Genomic DNA, 22,860 nt, shown 5'->3' with positions numbered 1-22,860 from the left:
GCAACATTACAATTGATACACACAGTTATTGGTACTACTTCCCAGACACTGTATAAGTGTTAGAATTCTGAATGCCAGAACCACACTGTTTTGATTATTATAGGTTTGCAATAAGTTTGAAATCAGGAAGTATGAATCCTCCAACTCTGTTCTTTTCAGAATTTGGGGTCACTTGAGATTCCATATAAATTGCAGAATCAGTCTTTCTATTCCATGTAAAACATCTGCAAAAATGTATTTGGAATTTTGATAGGGATTGCATTAAGTCTGTAGATTGCTCTGATAATATTGATATCTTGACAATATATCAGGTTTTTTAATTCATGAATGTGGAATGTCTTTCCATTTACTTGCCTTCTTTAATTTGTTTCAGAAATGTTTTGTGAATGTTTCACTTTACAAATCATTCACCTCCTTGGTTAATTTCTAAGTATTTTATTGATGCTATTGTAAATAAGATTTTCATCATAATTTCCTTTTCGGATGGTTCATTATTTGTGCATAGTAATGCAATTGATTTTCTAGTTTTAATTTTGTTTCCTGCTACTTTACCAAATTTGTTTATTAGTTCTAACAGGATATTTTGTTGTATCTTTGGGGTTTTCTGCATATAAGATCATATCATCTGCAAACAAAGATAATTTTACTTCCACCTTTCAAATTTGGATGCCTTTTTCTTGCCTACTTGCTTTGGCTAGGACATCCAGTATTATAGAAGTGGCAAAAGCAGGCTTCTTTTCCTGAACTTAGAGGATAAGGTTTCTTCACCACTCTGATTCAGAAGCAAATCAGGATAGCAAGGCAAGATCCACCTGCCAGTTTTCATCAGTCACTGAAACAAGGACTGCAGCTTATGGAAAAGCCAATCATCTCTTGTTCCAGAAGGAACTGTTTATCTTCCAGTGGGAGGAAAAACTGGGGAATTCTGGAAAAGCTAGCTGCTCACATAGGCTATAGTTTATCAAAGTGTTGATTCTTCAGAAATTACTAGAGAATTAAAACACTCAGGCAAAGTCTCTTAAAGACACCCAACCTGCTCTGAAATAAGTCAGAGGTAACTGGAGACATGTACAGTCAAGTTCCTTACTCCAAATCTAACACTGAGAAGCATAACTTCTATACATTCTGCAAATTTCCCAATATGTTGTAGGGAGCCATAACTATAGAAGGTACTCAATCAATTGAATAACTGTTAGCTGAGTAATGAAATTCATAAAATATTTCTACACTTTCAGTTCATTAAAACAGTGGCATTTCCTGATAATCAAGTTGCTCAGGATTCACATTTGTCCCTCTCATTAAGATAGAAGTGATTGTATCCACTGAACTGAGGGCAAAATCTCAAAGTCTAAATATGTCATGTGCTGTTTCCCCTATTTTGCTCTGAAAGAAGACTTGCTGAGTCTCTAAATATGGATTCCACATTTGAAGTTAATAAAATATATATATATTCAATTATATATATATATATACATCATACTGAGACAAAGAAGTCTAGATATTTTAAGAGATGGCTCATTGCTCCTTCATTAGGACAGGTACCTGGAGTGGTGTAGATTATTTTCAATAATAGTTGTGTGAATCTGCTTACCTAGCACTTCCTCTTCATAGGCGCCTTCCCCACTGCTGCAGCCGATTTCACAGGATTCTCGCTATGGAAGACAGGTAGCATGCCAGTCAGTGCAGCCTTTGTGCTGCTTTTGCTCACAAGCTTCAACCAAATTTTGAAATATGAATTCCTGATATATAAGTATACCTGTATATCAAGAATTTGAGCTGTAATACTCAAGTTCCCATTTGCTAGTGGGATTAGAACACCACCTTTCAATCTTTTTTGACCATGTCCCAAATTCCAAAATACATTTAACAAAACAACTTTTTACACATATACAAGTTGGGGAAAAAAGATTGCTGAAACGGTAGTTTTTTCCCTTTTTTTAAACAGTTTTATTGAAATATATTTTACATACCATAAAATCTACCCATTTAAAGCACATAATTCAGTGGTTTTTAGAATATTCAAAAAATTGTAAAATCATCATTACAATCCAAATTTAGAACATTTTCGCCTCCAAAGGAATCCTGAGCTGTGATGCAATCTTATATGTTCTATTCTATGTCATTTTATTTATTGGGACTCTTTATTCAATAAGTTAATTTCATAACCTTCTAATGGGTGATACCCCACAAGATGACAAAATACTGAGCTCAACAATGCAATTATATGTTTGCTATCTTAGTCAAAGGTTTAGTGAGTTACTTAAAATTCTAGCCTAAAATGAGGCCTATTTATTTTTTGTATCCATGCCTTCCTTGAAAAATTTCAAATGGACTTTAAACTTTAGAGCAACTGAACATTTCAATGAATGTCTTAGGGCCAAAGTTAAATTTTAAGGTCTACAAAAACCTAATGGTGATTAACATCTCATCTCATTAACTGAAAACAGAGTAAACATTTTGGTGGCTGAGACACAAATTTCCTGTGACTTTTAACATTAACAATAGTCAGGAGGAGAAAAAACAAGGAGAAAAGGCACACATCATAAAACTACAACACAATCATGATCGATCTTCCCACTGTCATTCAGTTTATAATTATAATACCTAGGACAACATTCTATTGTTTCTCATGATGATAGGGGAAACCATGACTCAATACATTTACTCTGAATGTCCAGGTAGAGAAGGGCTGTTTAATTTGCAAATACTCAACTGTCCCATATTTGATCTGTGCTCTCCAAGGAAGTGGAGCCTGATAAGCCCAGGTTTGCTTAGTTAAGGATTAAATACCTCAGTCTGGGCTCAGGATTATTTAACTTAAGGGTCTAGTATACTTTTCACATCTTCTTTGAGGTTTCAGTAAAATACACTCAACACATTCATTAACTGCAGAGAATAAATGTACCAAGTGGCAGCAAAATTATCATTAACATGGGATTTTCTTTTCAAGAAAGAAAACTGAGGAAGAAGAAAGGAAATGGAATAATGAGTATTTGGTAACACAGCTAGTTCTGACCTATCCAAGAGCTTAAATGTTTTGTTTACTTCGATGAAGCTTGCCTTTTTTTTCCAGCTTTATTAGGATAAATGATTACCACCATAGCATTAGCTAACACCTTCATTCCATCATATAATTACCATTTCTGCTTTGTGATGAGAATATTTAAGATCAACTCTTTAGCAGCATTCAAGAACATAATACAGTGTTATTATCTATAATCACCATGTTGTATGTTAGATTCCCAGAACTTGTTAATCTTATAACTAGAAGTTTGTGCTCCAAAGAGTTTAAACGTTATCTCGAGTGGAGGCAAACCTACTGAATGGGATTTCCTTCCTTTGTCTCTCCCTCTTCTCTTTCTGTGCCTTCCTCCCTCTATCTTGCTTTCTCTCCTCTCTTTCTCTCTAATCTAACATTAGATTTCAAATGAAGTTATCCAGCGTTTCTCAAACTCAAGTTGCCCTGGAGAGAACTTCAAGGAATTTGGATTTAAGAAGCTCACAGAATCTGAGCCGAAAGCCCTGGATGGGGCATTTATACAACATATTCCAGGCTACTGAGCTGCCATTCCCACTGCGAAAGCCAAGTTCATCCTTCCCACGGGCTTCACCCATCTGCTGTCTCTGTTCTCATAGCAGTAAGATCACTTTTATCATCATCCCTCTGGCTCCACTCCTGTGTTCCCCTGACTGTCACACAGCTGTCGGTGCCTTTTGCTATTCCTGCAGCTCAAGGAGGACAGGCCCCACCACCCTCCCTGGATGCCTCTATTGCAGAGTCTCCATGTGAATTGTGGCTTCATCTCCTAAAAAGTCATTCATTCAAAAAATATTTACTGATACCTTTTACATGCCAAGCACTGTTTTAGATTTTAAGGCTATAGAAATGTATAAGACCAGTAAGTTCCCTGACTTCATGGAATTTATATTCTCTTAGAAGAAAATACACAATAACAAAGTAACTAACTTAAAAAATAAAGTACCCTTGGATAATGTATTCTTGCCTGGGGAATCCCATGGACAGAGGAGCCTGGTGGGCTATGGTCCAAAAGGTCAGAAAGAGTTGGACATGAATGAGGAGACCTAGCACGCACCCATGAGGAAGATAGAAGGCATGACCAGACAGGAAAGGGACTAGCTTTAGTTAGGGTGGTCAGGAAGAACCGTGCAGAGGTGACCTTCAAGACAAGACCTGAGAGATTAGAAGGAGCTGGCCGTGCAAAAATCTGGACAAGGGCAAATGCCTTGAGGTAGGAATATGCCACATAGACTCGGAGATGAGGGAAGGGCCAGTATGGCTGGTGCAGAGAACAAGGAACAGGAGGCAAGATGAGCTGGATGAGCCAGCAAACACTGGTAGTTTGTACTTTTTCCAAAATGGCAATGAGAAGTCATAGAAAGGTTTTTAGAACTTTCTAGATTAGGATAATCTAATTTGTGTTCTAAATTATCAGGGATAAGCCATCTCACTTGCTCACATCATTTTCCGAATTACACCTTGCAAGCTACCACTTTCAAAACTATTCCCTCCAAGAAACGTGTGGGCAAATCCCAAGCTTTCTAGGTGGAAGCGTTGATGGTCAAGGAGTTCAAAGTTCCTAAAGGTGTGAGCAGCCGAGTTAAAAATATCTATCTCTATATCTCTCTCTTTACCTCCACCTCTATCAAGCATGTATGACTGTTCAGGTCTACATTATTTAATGTATAAAATAGCAAACTATAATAGGAAAGAATAGAAAATTTACATGTTACAACAGAGAGAAAAGGTACACGTTACATAAGCACGACTGGGCAGCATACTGATGAACAATGAACTATCGCACTAGAAACTCAGTCCTCGAGGAACAGAGATGCCGATGCAGAGAATGGACATGTGGACACAGGGCGGGAAGCGGGTGGGATGAATTGAGAAAATCGCATTGATAAATATACACTGCCATATGTAAAATAAATAGCTAGTGGGAAGCTGCTGTGTAACGCAGGGAGCTCAGCTCTGTGCGCTGTGATGACCTAGATGGGTGGGATGCAGGGAGTGGGAGGGAGGCTTAAGAGGGAGAGGATATATGTATATACACAGCAGATTCACATTGTTGTACAGCAGAAATTAACACAACACTGTAAAGCAATTATCCTCCAATTTTTAAAAAAATGCTTTAAATTGACAAAGTTTAAAAAAAGAGAAAGAAACCCAGTCCTGAAGTGCTTGGATGCTTCAGACACTTTTGCTGTCCCTGGCTTCTAAACGCAATCCTCAAAAGAACTGTTATTTTGGCTGCTGCTTTTGTTTTGGTCACATAAAAGAGTTCTCAGGCAGTTTTTTTGTTTGTTTTTTTTTTAAATCTCATCCAGGAACAAGCTTTAATTGTCTATTTACATAAGGAGCAATTTTACCTGTTTGTTTTATTTCTTCTTAGCTAACTCAATCACCGTTCACTCCCAAGGAAAAATCACTCAAATACAGGGTCACCACAGACTACTGAGAGAATATTCCAATTTAATTTTTTGCTTTTATTTTCTATTCAAAGGAATTTTTTCTATTTTACTAATGAACAATCATCTGTATCTCTTCCTCAGGCAAGATAGGATAGTTCTGTTCTCTGGTTTCAAGGACATTTAAAATAGAATACAGCATAGCTGCGAAACAGAAATAATGCAGCCTCATCATAAGGACCTATTGTCAAATAAACTAAAATAAATTCTGCAGGGTATAGAATCCTGAACAGGAAATTTTAATTGAAGAAGACTGAAGGAGAAGAAGTCAAGGGCTGGGGAGAGACCTCCCGTGGGGCTAGGGGAGAGGGTAATTGGAAGACACCTGGGCAGCCAGAGTCAGTATGAGGTCCCTTATTATCGTAGCAAGAAGTAAATTAATTAACTGAAATTTAAATTTTAAAAAGCTGTGTTGTCAAAGGAGTTTGCTGGATAATGAAGAAGATTGCAACCTAAGAGTACTCTTCTGCGACTTTTCTGGTAGTCCAGTGGTTAAGATCCTGCACTTCGTATGCAGAGAGCATGGGTTCAATCCCTGCTGCGGAGTGTGGCCAAAAGAGAAAATAAATAAACAAATAAATAAAAGGTTCTCTTCGAATGCACTGTATTTAATGATAATGCACAGGCTTTAGGGGGAAGAGGTGAAATCAGCAGAGATGAGGGTATCCCCGCTATGCCTTTTCCTCTCTTCCCACCACCCAGCCTTCACGAATCAGAAGAACCTTTCAAACCAGATTAGAGTAATATAGGTACATGTGAGAATGCGTATGAGTGCAAACATACCTCTGTATACGTTCATACATGCATTTTCTATGTGCACATAGATATGTAAAGCACAGCAAATACCTGAGTCAGAGATGGAAACACAGTCATTTTTACACCCAGAGTTAGAGCACTCCTAGAAACAAGATTTTGTGTACCAAGAATGACTCAGCCTTCTTTATCCTTTTTTTAATAGTGTTTTAAGGATAAGAGAGAAAGACGTGGGGTTTAATGACACCTTCTTTGCAAGCTACTGGCACTCACCTCACAAACTGCAGCATAGGTTTCATTCTGCATGGAGAAGAAAGGAAAGAAAAATTACTTAAAATCTTTAGAGTTGTAAATAATTTTAATGACACTTAGCTAGGCATTTCTACCAAATTAATTTATGCCCCACCATCAACAAAATGCTTCCCCAGTGGTTCACCTTCAATACAGGAGACACAGGAGACTCAGCTTCAATCCCTGGGTCAGGAAGACCCCCTAGAGGAGGATATGGCAACCCACTCCAATATTCTTGCCTGAAAAATCCCATGGACAGAGGAGTCTGGTGGGCTATGGTCCAAAGGGTCACAAAGAGTTGGATAAGACTGAGCAATGGAGCATGAGCACGTGACAAAATAACCAATAAAGAATAATCAAAAGCAAAAGATTCCAGAGCTGGGCCTTCCATCCAGGAAGGCCACTGTACAAACTGCTGTAAAAATTATATTCTTTGCATCACTGGAAAAACAAGGACACATGATGTCTACTAGAAAATCTCAACTAAGCAGTAATCCTTGATGGACCCGTGAGGGATGCTGGTAGGTGCCCAGGGAGACAGAATCGGAAATGAAAAGCCACCAATAGGTCTGGTTAGGAAAGGCCAGCAGGTTCTTATGTCCAAACTGGCCACTCCAGCATCCACTCTGCTTCCTGGACTGATTCCCCCAACAAATGGTACTTCTCATTCCTTCACTCGCTCAGCGCAGTCTGAGCCCTAGCTCCATACCCCTCACTGTGTTCGGTGCAGGGGACAGTGTGAACAAGACAGAAAGCGTCCTCCCCGATAGCCCTACATGTCGGCAACGGACATTAAGCACATGACTAGGCAAATAATGATTCAAACTGCCATCTGGACAATGTGCTACCAAGGACAAGGAAAAGTGTTTTTATTTTTTTGCTTATTTATTTACTTGACTGCACTGGGTCTTAGCTGCAGCATGAGGGATCTAGATTCCCAACCAGGGATCAAACTATAGCCCTCTGCATTGGGACTGTGGAGTCTTAGCCACCAGGCTACCCAGGAAGTCCCTGGAAAAATGTATTTAGAGTGTGTGATTGTTCACAAGTCCAAACAGCACCTGCTCCGTCTTTTGGTAACTTCCAGTCTATGAAGCACATCATCACAAGCAGGAGAGTAGGTGTAAGTGACTCCTGTAGCTGAGATCTGTGAGGACGCACTGTACAAGAAAAGCTGTGAGGACTGACTATACATCAGTTCAGTTCAGTTCAGTTCAGTCGCTCAGTCGTGTCTGACTCTCCGCGACCCCATGAATCACAGCACGCCAGGCCTCCCTGTCCATCACCAACTCCCGGAGCTCACTCAAACGAAGAGATTAATATTCTTATTTAAATCTCAATGCTGTAATTTGAGTCATTAATAGAAAATGATATTCTGTGTGCTTAGTCACTCAGTTGTGTCCAACTCTTTGCAACCCCATGGACAGTACCCCGCCAAGCTTCACTGTCCATGGGGATTCTCCAGGCAAGAATACTGGAGTGGGTTGCCATGCACCCCTCCAGGGATCTTCCCAAGTCAGGAACTGAACCCAGGTCTCCCGCATTGCAAGCGGATTCTTCACCATCTCAGCCACCAAGGAAGTTCAAGAAAATGATACTACCTAAAGTTATCATGATCCTAACTAATTGAATCTCTGAACTGAACAAAGCAACCCATTTTTAAATTACAAAACTCTTATCCATGAGATTGAAGTAATTAATTATAGTGTAACAAGCACTATCCTTAGCAGGGATTCGCTTATTATCTTAATATACCTATTAGGAAAGTAAAGTACCAAGTACCTTAATGAAGTCACACACTAATTGGCAAAGCCAGGATAAATGAAAAATGAAAAAGGATTAGAGAATGTATTTCCTACACAAAGTGAAGTAAAGCTAGGTGTGTGTGCCCTCTGGGTTAGACTGCTTCCATGTTCCCTGCAGAGAAGCCTTAGGTCCCTTCAAAGTGTGGTCTGGAAACACCCAGCACTGCATCACCTAGGAACATGTTGCTGCTGCTGCTAAGTCACTTCAGTCGTCTCCGACTCTGTGTTACCCCATAGACGGCAGCCCACCAGGATCCCCCGTCCCTGGGATTCTCCAGGCAAGAACACTGGAGTGGGTTGCCATTTCCTTCTCCAATGCGTGAAAGTGAAAAGTGAAAGTGAAGTCGCTCAGTCGTGTCCGACTCCCAGCGACCCCACGGACTGCAGCCTACGAGGCTCCTCCATCCATGGGATTTTCCAGGCAAGAGTACTGGAGTGGCTTGCCATTGCCTTCTCCGAGGAGCATGTTACAAGCACAGAATTTCTAGTCCCCATACAAAACCTAGTGAATCAGAATCTGCATTTTAGCAAGATCCCAGATATTTGCACATTAAAATTTGAGAAGTACAGGGCTAGGAAATTTAACAAATACTTAACATTCTACTAAAAGGTCACTATAGTTTGGAGCAATTGGTCATTTCTGGCTTCCATGGTTTGCATTAACTTCTTTTGGTTGCCAGTTCACCAGTTGCATTAATAATGTTGATTTGGGGACTTCCCTGATGGTCCAGGGGTTAAGAATCCACTTTGCAATGCAGAGGATGCATGTTCAAACCCTGGTTGGGGAATTACGATCTCGCATGCCACAGAGCAACTAAGCCCTCACACTGCAACCACTGAGCTCACTCCACAACTAGTCTATGCACCACAGTGAAAGGTCTCCCGTGATGCAAGCAAAGATTCTGTGTGCCACAACTAAGACCCCACAAAGCCAAATTAGTTAATTAAAAAAACCCAACACTGATTTCATTTTCTCCATTACTCCATTTCCATTACGTATTACTCATACTTTGGCTTTAGAGTCAAGCAAGCTAATTAAAAGTCAAGGGAAACTCAAAAGGGAATCCTCATGGAGAATGTTTCTCTTGAGGGCAACATTAATATCAAAACAGAAACATAATTAATACTTACACACTTTAAGGCACAGTTTTCCTGATCTGCCGAATTCCAGAAATGACATCCTTGGATGCACTGTATGAAAGAGTAAGAGACAATGATGGCTGAAGAAGTGTGATTTTTCTAGTCACCTGCAAGTGCAAATAGTAACATAAAGTGTTCCTGAAGTAGAAATCTATCAACCAAGGAATCTGTGGCCTCGCAGGGATTAGGGCTTTTGAGATTCTAAGCAGAGCAGTCGTATTCACAGACAGAGGAGGGCTTGGTGTGGCTCAGGGTTGCTGAGTGGAGTCTAGCCTGGGGCAGGTAGGCCTAGATCCCAGGGAGCAATGGAATGTCTGGGAATACACTGTCCACTGGGTGCTTGGTGCAGGAGAAGTCCAGGACAGCATGGTGTCAAGCACATCAAATAGGTCCTTGGGGTGTGTCACGCAACAAGCAAAACCTAAAGCTGGAGACTCAAGCAGAGACAGCACATCAAAACCGAGGTCAGTGGATCATTTGGGAAGCCAGCTGCCCTGACCTCCCACTGGACAGATTCAGCTTGGGCCTCCTTGCCTGGTTGGTCTGTGCCTGTGATTGTGTGGACCACAGGCCACAATGGCACCTACATCGCCTTCCCCTTTTCCTCAGTTCCTTCTGCTCTGCCATCTCTCTTTCTCTCCCTTTTCCTCGCGTGTCTATGTCCTATCCTCAACTTTTTCTCTGTTCACTCTGCAGGTTCTCCAAGACCGAGCTCATCCCCCGTCTCAGTATCAACCATCCAAATCTGACCTCCAGCGGAGACCCCTTCCTGAGCTCCAGACCCAGATTTCAATTGTTTGTTAAATAGCTCCATTTGAGTCCTCACAAGCACCTCAGATACTGGAGTGAGTTGCCATTTCCTCCTCCAGGGGATCTTCTCTACCCAGGGATTGAACTCGTGTCTCTTACACCTCCTACATTGGCAAGCAGGTTCTTTACCACTAGGGCCACCTGGGAAGCCCCAAATTCAGCATATGAAACGTCAAATTCCTCCCTTTGTACCCTCGAATTTGCTCTCTCTCCTGTGTTTTCCATTAATATGCTTCAATCCTCTGAGCTGCCTGAGCCAGGAATCAGGGCAGCTTCTCCTTCTTTCACCGCCTTCCCACCCGATCCTGGTGGACAATCCATCACCAAGTTCTACGGATTCACTTCTTTGTTGCCTGGACTCTGTCTTGGTTGCTTGCTCACTCACTATCCTTGCTTTTCTGGGCCCACCATCGCTTGCTAACAGCTTCATGGGGGACAACAAAACCTAATCACATCCTTCTATCTAAAACCCTGTGCGTCATTGAAACCAAATATTCCCAACATGGTATACCGAGCTCTCCACCATCTGGCCCCACCTAGCTTGTCAGCCCAGTCTTCTCCTTCACGTCTCTGCACACGCACACTCCCCCAGGCAAGCTGAAGTAGCCCTCCTTTTCTGCACAACTCAGCTGTCTCAAACTTTTGGGTCTGGACACAAAGGGCTCCCTCTGACTAGTGTACCTTTCCCCTCTAGTCCTTCTAGAAAACTCTTCATCTTTCTAGTTTCAGCCATGCAAGACCTGCAGGCAAGCAAGCTGCTTTTCCTCCTATGTATTCTTCTTTCTCCTCAAACCCACCGCTGTTCTGACTCTCACAATGCTGTCTAGCTATTTTATGTACATGTCTGTCTCTCCTACAAGACTGTGAGTCCTTTGAAACAGAGACCCTATTTTACTCATTCTTAAGTCTCTACTACCCAGCACAGTGCCTGGTTTATACCTATACTTGGAGTCACCAAACACGTATTGCGTAAATGGATAGAGATGCAGGAAAGAAATAAGACCATAAATGTAATTGATAGAGGAAAGAGCAGACACTGTCTAATCCAACCCTCAGAATACCCGTATTTTAGTAGTTTTAACTACATCTCAGAAATTTTAAGTAATTTGGCCAAAGCCACATTCATTGGAAGGACGGATGCTAAAGCTGAAGTTCCAATATTTTGGCCACTTCATGTGAAGAACTGATTCATTAGAAAAGACCCTGATGCTGGGAAAGATTGAAGGCAGGAGAAGGGGACAACAGAGGATGAGATGGTTGGATGACATCGCTGATTCAATGGCCATGAGTTTGAGCAAGCTCTGGCAGTTGGTGATGGACAGGGAAGCCTGGCGTTCTGCAGTCCATGGGGTTTCAGAGTTGACAGGACTGAGCAACTGAACTGAACTGAACACAGCTAGGTATAATCAAAATCATGGTCTTGGCTTTGTCCTGTGTTCTTTCCACTTCAACGCACTGTCCCTGAACTCATGTTTGAATAATCTGTGATGCAGACTTCTCACTATTTTCCATCCAGCTTCCTCCATCGGGCACAATAAAATGAGCTTTTACTTAGGAATTATTTGACGGTAATCAAACTTGACTTTTGTCCCTTTTTTATCAATGCAAACACTGTAAAGCCCCGGGCAGTGGAAGCAATTTCTCACCGGTTCACTCAGATTGTGAGCTGTGCCGACGTCAAGCTGTCTGCCCTGAAATGAAGAAGGAGGGACGGTGTGAAAAAGAGCTTCCTTTTTGTGCCTCTCCAGTGCTTTCTAACTGTAAGTTAAGGAGCCAAATATTTAAAAGTCATTAAATCAGTCATAAAACCAGACAAGATGCCTCTGCAAGTTAATAGGAATACCTTGGAGATCCAACGAGCTTGGTTCCAGACTACTGAAACAAAGGAAATCAACAAATCTGGGGGCTTCCCAGGGCATGCACAAGTATGTTCACACTATACTAAATCTATTAAGTGTGCAGTAGCACTGTTTTTAAAAAAGTACACGCTTTAACTTAAAATGTTTTATAGCTAACAAATGCTAACCATCATGAAATAACACAAGGTTATCACAAATCTTCAATTTGTAAAAAACCACAAAATATGCAGAGTGCAATAAAACGAAGTGTGCCTGGATAAGATGCAACGTCTAAGGATTCTGCAGAAATGATAAAAGTGGGGGTCAGGACGTAGCCAAAAGAAGCAGTTAAGAGCAATGGGGAGATACAGTATTAAACAAGCCTGTGACATTAGTCAGTCAAGGACTCCTGGATGAGAGATGAACTACATTTGCATTTTTCTTTTTTTAGAGACTAAAACAACAATTGACTGCATTTAATTAACAGTATATAACAAACCATACAAAACATGCATTCATATTCTAACCTAAATCTGTATACATTTGTGTTCACAACACACAAGGTCAAAGTGGGAATAACAGCTGCCCTAGGCAAGATTTTTTCAAGGTGTATTTCTTCCTCGTGTTTCTATGCTTATTATTTTGGATTTGTTTTTATAATGTAAAAAGCTATTTTCCTCCATCCAAGAAAGTACTTCCTATATAAATATCATTAGTGCCCTTGGATCCAGAATTAAGAAATGGAAAAATAAAATCATAAGCTAAACAGATTATTTGACCATGAGGTTAATAATCTGAAGCCCAGAAACAACTTGATTTGTTCCTTATAAAGTCTCATGTACTAATATGAACAGTGTTTCTTAATTCTCATGGCTATGCAATGTGTGTGTGTATGCATGCATGCTCAGTCATGTCTGACTCTTTGCGATCCCATGGACTGTAGCCTGCTGGGCTACCCTGTCCATGGGATTCTCCAGACAAGAATACTGGAGTGGGTTGCCAGTTCCTTCTCCAGGGCATCTTCTGAACCCAGGGATCAGACCCACGTCTTTTGCATCTCCTGCATTAGCAGGGAGGTGCCTTACCAGCTGAGTCATTGGGCTATGCAATATTTGAGGTTTATATGACCAGTCACTCTCCAACTCTTTAGCAAAGGGATTTTCAGAAGTTCTGGAAACAAAGGAGTTGATGGAATGGCATTACCACTAAAAGATTTATTCTAACCAGGTGTTTGGGTTGCTTGAAAAGTACATCATTTCACATACAACATTTCTGTTGTAAATACTATACCACCAGAAGACAGATTAAACAGTTTCAAACAGATTAGACAGATTAAACATAAAGCTATGGTGTAAAAAATTAGAGTTTGTATGCAGTCACTTCAGTCATGCCGGGCTGCTTGTGACCCTATGGACCGTATCCTGTCAAGCTCCTCTGTCCATGGGATCTTCCAGGCAAAAATACTGGAGTGGGTGGCTATTTCCTTCTCCAGGGAATCTTCCTGACCCAGGGATTGAACCCACATCTCTTAAATCTCCTGTATTGGCAGGTGGGTTCTTTATCACTAGTGCCACCTGGGAAGCCCTGGAAGCCCCCAAAAATAGAGATAATGAAAAAACATTGTATTCAACTTTTCTTGAGTAAATTGCCAAGCACATGACTTGGAGAATGCCACAATGCTCTTATAACACAAGTCACTTAAATTGTCTCATACAGAGACAAAGGTGGTATTGGGAGCTTTAAGACATAAATGTAGAATATGCATATCAGAAAGACATTAATGAATATGCTAATCAGACGTGCAACTATATGTGTCATGCAAAAACTCAAAGTATCCCAAGGTCACGGTGGCCTATACCATCATCACCTTGGGGTCCTTTGAATGATTTTTTCCACATGACACATATAACCATAGTTCTAAATTGGAAAAGGAGTACATCAAGACTGTATATTGTCACCCAGTTTATTTAACTTATACAGAGTATATCATGCAAAATGCCAGACTGGATGAAGTACAAACTGGAATCAAGATTGCTGGGAGAAATACTAATAACCTCATATGCAGATGACACCACCCTTGAGGCAGAAAATGAAGAGGAACTAAAGAGCCTCTTGATGAAGGTGAAAGAAGAGAGTGAAAAAACTGGCTTAAAACTCAACATTCAAAAAATGAAGATCATGGCATCCAGTCCCACCACTTAATGGCAAATAGATGGGGAAACAATGGAAACAGTGAGAGACTTTATTTTCTTGAGCTCTAAAATCAGTGCAGATGGTGATTGCAGGCACGAAATTAAAACACGCTTGCCCCTTGGAAGAAAAGTTATGACTAACCTGCTGCTGCTGCTGCTGCTAAGTCGCTTCAGTCGTGTCCGACTCTGTGCGACCCCATAGACGGCAGCCCACCAGGCTCCCCCGTCCCTGGGATTCTCCAGGCAAGAACACTGGAGTGGGTTGCCATTTCCTTCTCCAATGTGTGAAAGTGAAAGTGAAGTCGCTCAGTCTTGTCCGACTAGTAGCGACCCCATGGACTGTAGCCTACCAGGCTCCTCTTGTCCATGGGATTTTCTAGGCAAGAGCACTGGAGTGGCTTTCTATTGCCTTCTCCGATGACTAACCTAGACAGCATATTAAAAAGCAGAGATATTACTTTGCCAACAAAGGTCTGTATAGTCAAAGTTATGGTTTTTTCTAGTAGTCATATATGGATGTGAGAGTTGGACCCTAAAGAAAGTTGAATGCTGAAGAATTGATGCTTTTAAACTGTGGTTTTGGAGAAGACTCTTGAGAGTCCCTTGGACTGCAAGGAGATACAATCCTAAAGGAAATCAGTCCTGAATATTCATTGGAAGGACTGATGCTGAAGCTGAAACTCCAATACTTTGGTCACCTGATATGAACTGACTCATTTGAAAAGACCCTGATGCTGGGAAAGATTGAAGGCAGGAGGAGAAAGGGGTGACAGAGAATGAGATGGTTGGATGGCATCACCGACTCAATGGACATGAGTTTGAGCAAGCTCCTGGAGTTGACAAAGGACAGGGAAGCCTGGAGTGCTACAGTCCATGGGGTTGCAAAGAATCAGACACAAATGAGCAACTGAACAACAACACATAATCACATGCATGATTAGCAAAGTGATTAGCATAGTCATTAATCTGTGGCTTATTCCATCTTGGGGCTTCCCAGGTGGCTCAGTGGTAAAGAATCTGCCTGCCAATGCAGGAGACGCAAGAGACATGGATTCGATCCCTGGGTCAGGAAGATCCTCTGTAGTAGGACCTGGCAACTCACTCCAGTACTCTTGCCTGGAAAATTCCATGGACAGAGGAGCCTGGCCAGCTACAGTGCATAGGGTTGCAAAGAGTCAGACAGGACTAAGGGACTAAGCAGGCACGCACACACATACAATCATACTCAGAGACTTTGACTTTGCCTGAATAATGAGTTTAACCTGTTAATTGTTGAAAATCCTGCCTGTTTGGGAAAATTATGGTTTTCAGGTTTATAGTCTTGAGCTTTTTTTATACAAACTGACCACTGTAAATGGGGGTTGGGGGAAGTTTTTCATGAAATGAGCATTACAGGAACTAACCTCTGGGTCAAAAACTACAGTGATTCACAGGTGCGATTTCCTGGCATTTCATAACTTTTCCATGAAGGGATTTACATATGTCCAAAAGAAGCCACTGCTGAAACTGTTTGTCCCCCCTTGGGGCAGAGGGACAGGGAGCAGCGGTTAAGGGCTTGGGGTGTGCTGTTTCACCAAGCAGTGAAGTGACTGTATCTGTTCATGGTTACAGAGCCGTTGTGCTTTTTGTTTACTAGGTCAACATGTTGTTGTCGTGTTAACTTGCATCTCAGCCGATCACGAAAATTGCCTCACAGAAGGTTTTAATCAAAGCAGCCAAACCAACAAAACAGGACATCCTGTTTCAAATTACACTCTCAACCACATTTTGAACTGTTGCTTTTTCAGAGATTTGGCAAATTTCATGATAAGCCATTTAGCAAAGTGATCCCATTTAATGAAACAATTTTTATATAAAAATAATTTTCTGCCACCCAGTCCTTTAAAATGACAACTATCCATAGTTAAATGAAGAGCAATGCTACATTTTCAGTCTGCTATGAAGACTTAAGGCACAGAGTCTAAAATTGTGCTCCTATTTAAAAGATATCTCTACTCATATCTCTATAACTTGGATGCCAATCTTAAAAAAAAATTAAACATTTTTTCCATCTGTTTCAGCTTCTCATAAACATAAGGGCCATCAACCTTGTTTAGTATTTAAGCTTTTGAGTATCTGTATCCACCTTCCTTTCACATTGCTTAAATCTCACAGACAAAACAACTTGAATGTGACTACTAGAGCCTGTTACTGTAAAATGAAACAGAATACCACCCATTGTTGTCAAGAGTTACTAGATTCCCACGAGACTCCCCTGGGACTCCACCCTTCTGCTGTAGGGGGCATGAGTTCAATCCCTGGTGTGGGAACTAAGATCCCCCATGCCGGGCAAAAAGAATTATTAGATTCCCATCTGGATTTCCCATGAATCACCAAGTTAGCATACAATCACAACCCAGAAATTTCTAAATTGTTCACAAATAGTACAATAGGTCAAGCTTGGTGCAGGTTTAACAGCATTTTGATCGAAGACCATCCTATTTTCATTCATGTAGTCATAGCCTCAACTTTTTTGCTGATGGTTCACTGAAGCCCAGGGTTTTATTCTTAAAACAAACAAAAACTAAAGTCTCATTTTTCTCATAGATAGATATGAGATTGATATTAATTCTTAAAAGCCCAGTTTGCAAACATATTCGAGACTTTACACAGAGGCAGTGTGTCTGCATACATGTCCTAGCAAGTGCAGCAGCTGCCATGTGACAAATTAGGGGTCAGATCTTCTAACCCTACCTCACGGCACACGGCATTTTTCTTTTTTTAAAAGCAGTCTTATTAAGAGCAAAGGGAAATATACAAATTCAGAATTTTGCATATAGTGAAACAACAGATTCCTCTATTTCTCACATTTTCACAAATGTTAAGAACTTTTTTATGCTGAAGGAAAATAAATGGAAACTAAGAAGGAAGAGTCTATAAATTGTTCATCCTCTCTCTGGTCGTTTTTGAGTGGAGTACTTCATGAGCAGAAAGGCTTACAAAAGATGCAATGCTGAGTCTATGATAACCTGGTATGCACCCAAATAACCTTACATAGGTATGATATAGTTGTCAACCCGCCCTGCTCATTGACTTAGAATTATAGGCAGAGGAAAACTGAGTGAATATTTTTAGTAACTATAACTGGTACTAACCAGCATCTGCCTGTGCTCAGTCGTGTTCGACTCTTTAGGACTCTACGGATGGTAGCCCGCCAGACTCCTCTGTCCATGGGCTTTTCCTGGCAAGAATACTGGAGTGGATAGCCATTTCCTCCTCCAGGGTATCTTCCTGACCCAGGAATGGAACTGGTGCCTCCTGTGACTCCTGCCTTGACAGGCAAATTCTTCTCCCACTGAGTCACTTAGAAGGTCCAGTACTGACCAGAACCTCTCCTTAAAAGTTGCTGAATTTGAGCCATTGAATTGGAGAGGTGATTAGTTTAGCAAGGAGCATACCATCTGTCCTGGGGTGACCCAGCATTACAAGCAAGATACGTTTCAAGAGACAAAAGAAAATCTAAAAGGGCTTGGAAGGTGGCTTAAGCATCTGTTGTGACCTTTTGAACAGCCTGTGCTTTTCAGAAGGAAGCAAAAAGATGACCATCGCTGAGTTCATGGAGCCCTCTCTTTCCATTCCATGTAAGCACCATCCGCTTCACTGTTCACTCTCTCCAGCCTCTAGAACAATGCCAAAAGGATAAAGGTGTTCCATAACTATATGCTGAAGGAATAAATCCAAGAATTCAAGATGGCCTACTATTCAGGAAGGGTCCAGAGCTGCCTTGGAAGCATCACCCAGTGGCCTAGGATCATGAGGGATTACTCTCATTTCTTGAGAAGTAATCAGACATAGGAACCAAAGGACAAATGTTGACTTCTTTTCCTCTCATTTGGTGTGTGAATAAAGATTCCTCTGATCTCCATTCCCTAACCATTTATATTTGTAGAGAAAGGAGAAGAAAGCTTAACATTTTTTGTTTTTAGATAATTAAGTACATAGAGAGTAAGAACTATATCCTTTAGGTTAATTGTGCAACCAAATGCTTCATAGTTCTTTGTGTTCATAATTTTGTTCAAAATGGAGCTTTTGATTCCCCCTTATGTGATTGAAACACAACCAAATACAGTGACATGTAAGATGGCGAATTTGCAATTGAATTTTTTCCTATCCCTTAAAAAATCAGTGTTAGCTCATAAGAGCAAAAGGGTGAATACCTGGGTAGTTTTTAAACAATGAAACAACAGAGACATTTCTTGGTGACCTTTAAGTCACACTGTAATAGTATTGAGTCTTTCTATTGTCAGCTCTCAAAATTAAGTGTAATAAACTGAATGGCATGCCCATCAAATGGTCTTGGGAAAGGTAGCCTCATGAGCCTCATGAGGGGTTCAGAGTGTCAACACTCTTCCCTAATTTCCAACTCCCTCTCCATCCCACTCCTCTCCATAATCATAGCTAACATTAGTGAGTGAGTCTCGAGTTCCAGGCACTCTTCTTGGCATTCTACACTGAATCTCATTCAACGTCCCAGCAACCCTATTTGGGAGATACTTTTATTAACTTCATTTTGTGGCTGAGAGACAGGGAGGTCTAGTAAGTTGTCCAAGAGTTAGGATTTTAATGGGGCACTAGTTGCCTCCAGAGCCTGTGCCCTTAACCAAAGCACAGATGCCTCTTCTAATCTGTACCAAATTCCTCACTTTGGAGTGAGAGTTCTCATCATTTACCTGAGCTCACCTCTTCCAATTACCTGCTTGAAAGATACTGTCCTAGTCCCAGACCTTAAATCCTCAACCCAACTCCCACTTCTTGGCACAAGCATCCCTATATTGCCCACCTCAGCCAGAACTAACTTCACTCTTTACTTCCTACCTTATTAATGAAACAGAGCTGAATGATCTGCATTTTAATCCCACATATGATATTTGCTCCTGATGTGATCATTTAAAAGTTAGCTGTGCTGTTTAAACTTAGTATTTTCATCTGAAACATAAGTAGGATAATAATTAGTGCTTAAAGTTCTGTGCTGCTGCTGCTGGTGCTGCTAAGTCGTTTCAGTCGTGTCCGACTCTGTGCGACCCCATAGATGGCAGCCGACTAGGCTCCTCTGTCCCTGGGATTCTCCAGGCAAGAACACTGGAGTGGGTTGCCATTTCCTTCTCCAATGTGTGAAAGTGAAAAGTGAAAGTAAAGTTGCTTAGTCATGCCCGACTCTTAGCGACCCCATGGACTGCAGCCTACCAGGCTCCTCCATCCATGGGATTTTCCAGGCAAGAGTACTGGAGTGGGTTGCTATTGCCTTCTCCAAAGTTCTGTAAGGATTAAATTAAATTATATATTCATTATTATAGTACAGTGCCAGGCACTTAGAAATCTATTATTAATATTATGTGCAAATTTGCTATAAACAGCCTTTTGCAGACATACCATTAGTGATGCAATAATCTCTTCAGATAAATTTCTTGATGTTCAGGGTTAAAGGTATGCTTTCTCTTTTAATTTTGATATTTATTTACCCACTATTTTCTAGAATGCTATCAATTTACATCCTAACGAAAAGCACATGGACATTCCAGCTTATCCAAACTTGGCCAATTATAAGATGTCTTTATCTCTGCCAATCTGACAGATTAAAAATTGATAATTCATTTTTCCTATGCAATTCTATGTTGCTGTGAGGTTGAACATCTATCACATATTTTAGTCATTAATGTTTCTTAGCCATTAATGTTTCTTTTTTTAAAAAAGCAGGCCTTCTTGTTCTGAACAATATTTAAATACTCTCCTTTACAAGAGTTGGTAAAATTGTGCTTATCATATGTAAAATTGTGTTTATCATATGTAAAACTTTTTTCCATTCTTTGGCTCTGCTTTTATTGTCTTCTGTTTATTGTCATACAGTTAATTTCTAAGCAGTTGAATTTATTAATAATTTCTTTTCGTGAGTCTAGGTTTTTGAAACAGACTTTCTTTTCCACTCCAAGATTAAACAGTCTTCCCTAACTTATCAAAATATTTTATAGGATGAGGTCTTGTTCTGTTTTTGTTGTCTGTTTGTATTTAAATTATATCTTTTTAAAATACCTCATGGAAATTGATTTGAATACCTGGTGGGCTATAGTCCATGGGGTCGCTACTAGTCGGACAAGACTGAGCAACTTCACTTTCACTTTTCACTTTCACATGTTGGAGAAGGAAATGGCAACCCACTCCAGTGTTCTTGCCTGGAGAATCCCAGGGATGGCAGAGCCTAGTGGGCTGCCGTCCATGGGGTTGCACAGAGTCGGACACGACTGAAGTGACTTAGCAGCAGCAGTAATATGTTAATAGGAGTTGAAATTTTTTGAATCTTTTTTTTTCACTTTTCTTTTCAAAGAAAGGAGTACTTTATTTTTTACTTTATTTTGTTTAGATTAGCTTAAGGTGTATGACAGAACTGAGTCTAAGGTACAGAGATTTCCCATCAACCCCCTGCTCCCACACATGCACAGCTTCTCCCATTATAAACATCCTTCACCAGAATAGCACATTTTTTAGTAAGCATGAGCCTACAGTGGAATAATCACAATCACCCAAAGTCCATAATTTACCTTAGGGTTCAGTCTTGGTATTTGGACAAAAGTATAATAATATAATACCACACAGCGTACTTTCACTGCTCTGACAATCCTGTGTTCTGCCCGTTCATCTCCCCACAGCCCAATGCCATCGCTCTCAACCATGGATCTTTCCAGTATCTCCGTAGCCTTGCCCTCTCCAGAGCATCACACAGTTGGAGTCACACAGCCTTTTCAGATTGGCTTCTTTCACTTAGTAATAGGCATTTAGGTTTCCTCCATGTCTTTCATGGCTTGATAGCTCATTTCTTTTTATAATAGCTTTGAATAATATTTCCTTAGCTTACTCCTTGGAAGGAAAGTTATGACCAACCTAGACAGCATATTAAAAAGCAGAGACATTACTTTGCCAACAAAGGTCCGTCTAGTCAAGGCTATGGTTTTTCTTGTGGTCATGTATGGATGTGAGAGTTGGACTGTGAAGAAAGCTGATCATCGAAGAATTGATGTTTTTGAACTGTGGTGTTGGAGAAGACTCCTGAGAGTCCCTTGGACTGCATGGAGATCCAACCAGTCCATTCTAAAGGAGATCAGTCCTGGGTGTTCATTGGAGGGACTGATGCTAAAGCTGAAACTCCAATACTTTGGCCACTTCATGGGAAGAGTTGACTCATTGGAAAAGACTCTGATGCTGGGAGTGACTGGGGGGCAGGAGGAGAAGGAGATGACAGAGAATGAGATGGCTGGATGGCATAACCGATTCGATGGACATGAGTTTGAGTGAACTCCAGGAGTTGGTGATGAACAGGGAGGCCTGGTGTGCTGTGATTCATGGGGTCGCAAAGAGTCGGACACAACTGAGCGACTGAACTGAACTGAACTGAACCGGAATTGTCAGTTTTCTTATTCTTTCACCTACTGAAGGAAGGAATTATTTTTCATTCTAAATGGATAGCCTCACTTTGGTTTGAATTATCATGTTTATCATATTCCACATTCCCTTATGTACATAGCATAATTTCTGGAGCCTATTCTGTTTTACTGGCTTGCCTATTCCTATATCAGTACATACTGTACTAATTTCTGGATATTTTATGGAATTTTGGAATTATGGTTTGGTGGCACTAGTGGCAAAGAACCCACTTGTCAATGCAGGAGACATAAGAGACGCAGGTTGGATCCCTGGGAAGATGCCCTGGAGGAGGGCATGGCAACCCACTCCAGTATCCTTGCCTGGAGAATCCCATGGACAGAGGAGCCTGGAGGGCTATAGTCCATAGGGTTGCAAAGAGTTGGACATGACTGAGGCAGCCCAGCATGCATGTTATAAAGTTGTATATTGATATATAAGAAAAGTATCGTATATACACATATATATATACATACTTTTTAAACAGGACAACCATCTGAATCTTATTATTTCTGACAATCTTATTGAATTGACCTGAGGCTTCTAAAAGAGCACTTCTGAGTACTAGGTCCTCAACTGTTGGGATTTGTTACTCAAAAAAATAAATAAAAGAGTTTTATTGCCAAAAGAGATCACAAAATTATGATTAAACAAAGCCATCAATATGAGGTTGTATCCTGTTGAATCTACAAAAAGAGGGTATGGGCAAAAAGCATTTCCATAAATTATTTGGCCATGAATCTCTTTTGTTTGTATGCTAGTGTTCTGAAAAATAATAATTAGTTTTTTGTTCTCTGCAGCACATGCCATATGCAGTCTTAAAATGTCAGGTCAGTTAATACACTCAACTAATACACACAGATTCCTCCATTAGTATAAAACCCATGCTCAAACATAGAACTATGATTTGTGCATTTTGGGACAGCAGTTTTAACATTCCTTTCTACAAGACACTTTTGTTTCTTTTTAAAAGGCAAAGATACCTCGATATCAAGAATCACCCAGTGAGAATAATATAATATATATCTAATTTGAGTCTCAGGGCTTCCCAGGTTGTTCAGTGGTAAAGAATCTGCCCACCAATGTAAGAGA

At 40.7% G+C, this 22,860-nt stretch overlaps 1 protein-coding gene across 2 annotated transcripts in view; it reads right to left on the bottom strand.

Annotated features, from left to right (window-relative positions):
- Nucleotides 1-22,860, bottom strand: part of ROS1 (ROS proto-oncogene 1, receptor tyrosine kinase) — a 131,004-nt gene that overhangs the window by 105,426 nt on the left and 2,718 nt on the right. The window contains exons 2-5 of one of the 2 annotated variants that reach the window (XM_055433306.2): nt 11,936-11,980; nt 9,471-9,530; nt 6,517-6,543; nt 1,592-1,652 (exon numbers count right to left, since the gene is read on the bottom strand). In XM_055433306.2, the coding sequence (XP_055289281.2) occupies nt 1,592-1,652; nt 6,517-6,543; nt 9,471-9,530; nt 11,936-11,980 (193 nt within the window). The remainder of the gene's footprint in view (nt 1-1,591; nt 1,653-6,516; nt 6,544-9,470; nt 9,531-11,935; nt 11,981-22,860) is intronic. The other variant, XM_055433308.2, reaches the window with a different exon arrangement.

The sequence above is a fragment of the Moschus berezovskii genome, chromosome 10 (assembly GCF_049115385.1).
Source record: "Moschus berezovskii isolate FMDL1 chromosome 10, NW_MosBer_1.0, whole genome shotgun sequence".
Classification (NCBI taxonomy): domain Eukaryota; kingdom Metazoa; phylum Chordata; class Mammalia; order Artiodactyla; family Moschidae; genus Moschus; species Moschus berezovskii.
The sequence above is the reverse complement of the archived record's forward strand: the minus strand, read 5'-3'. Positions and strand labels throughout refer to the sequence as shown.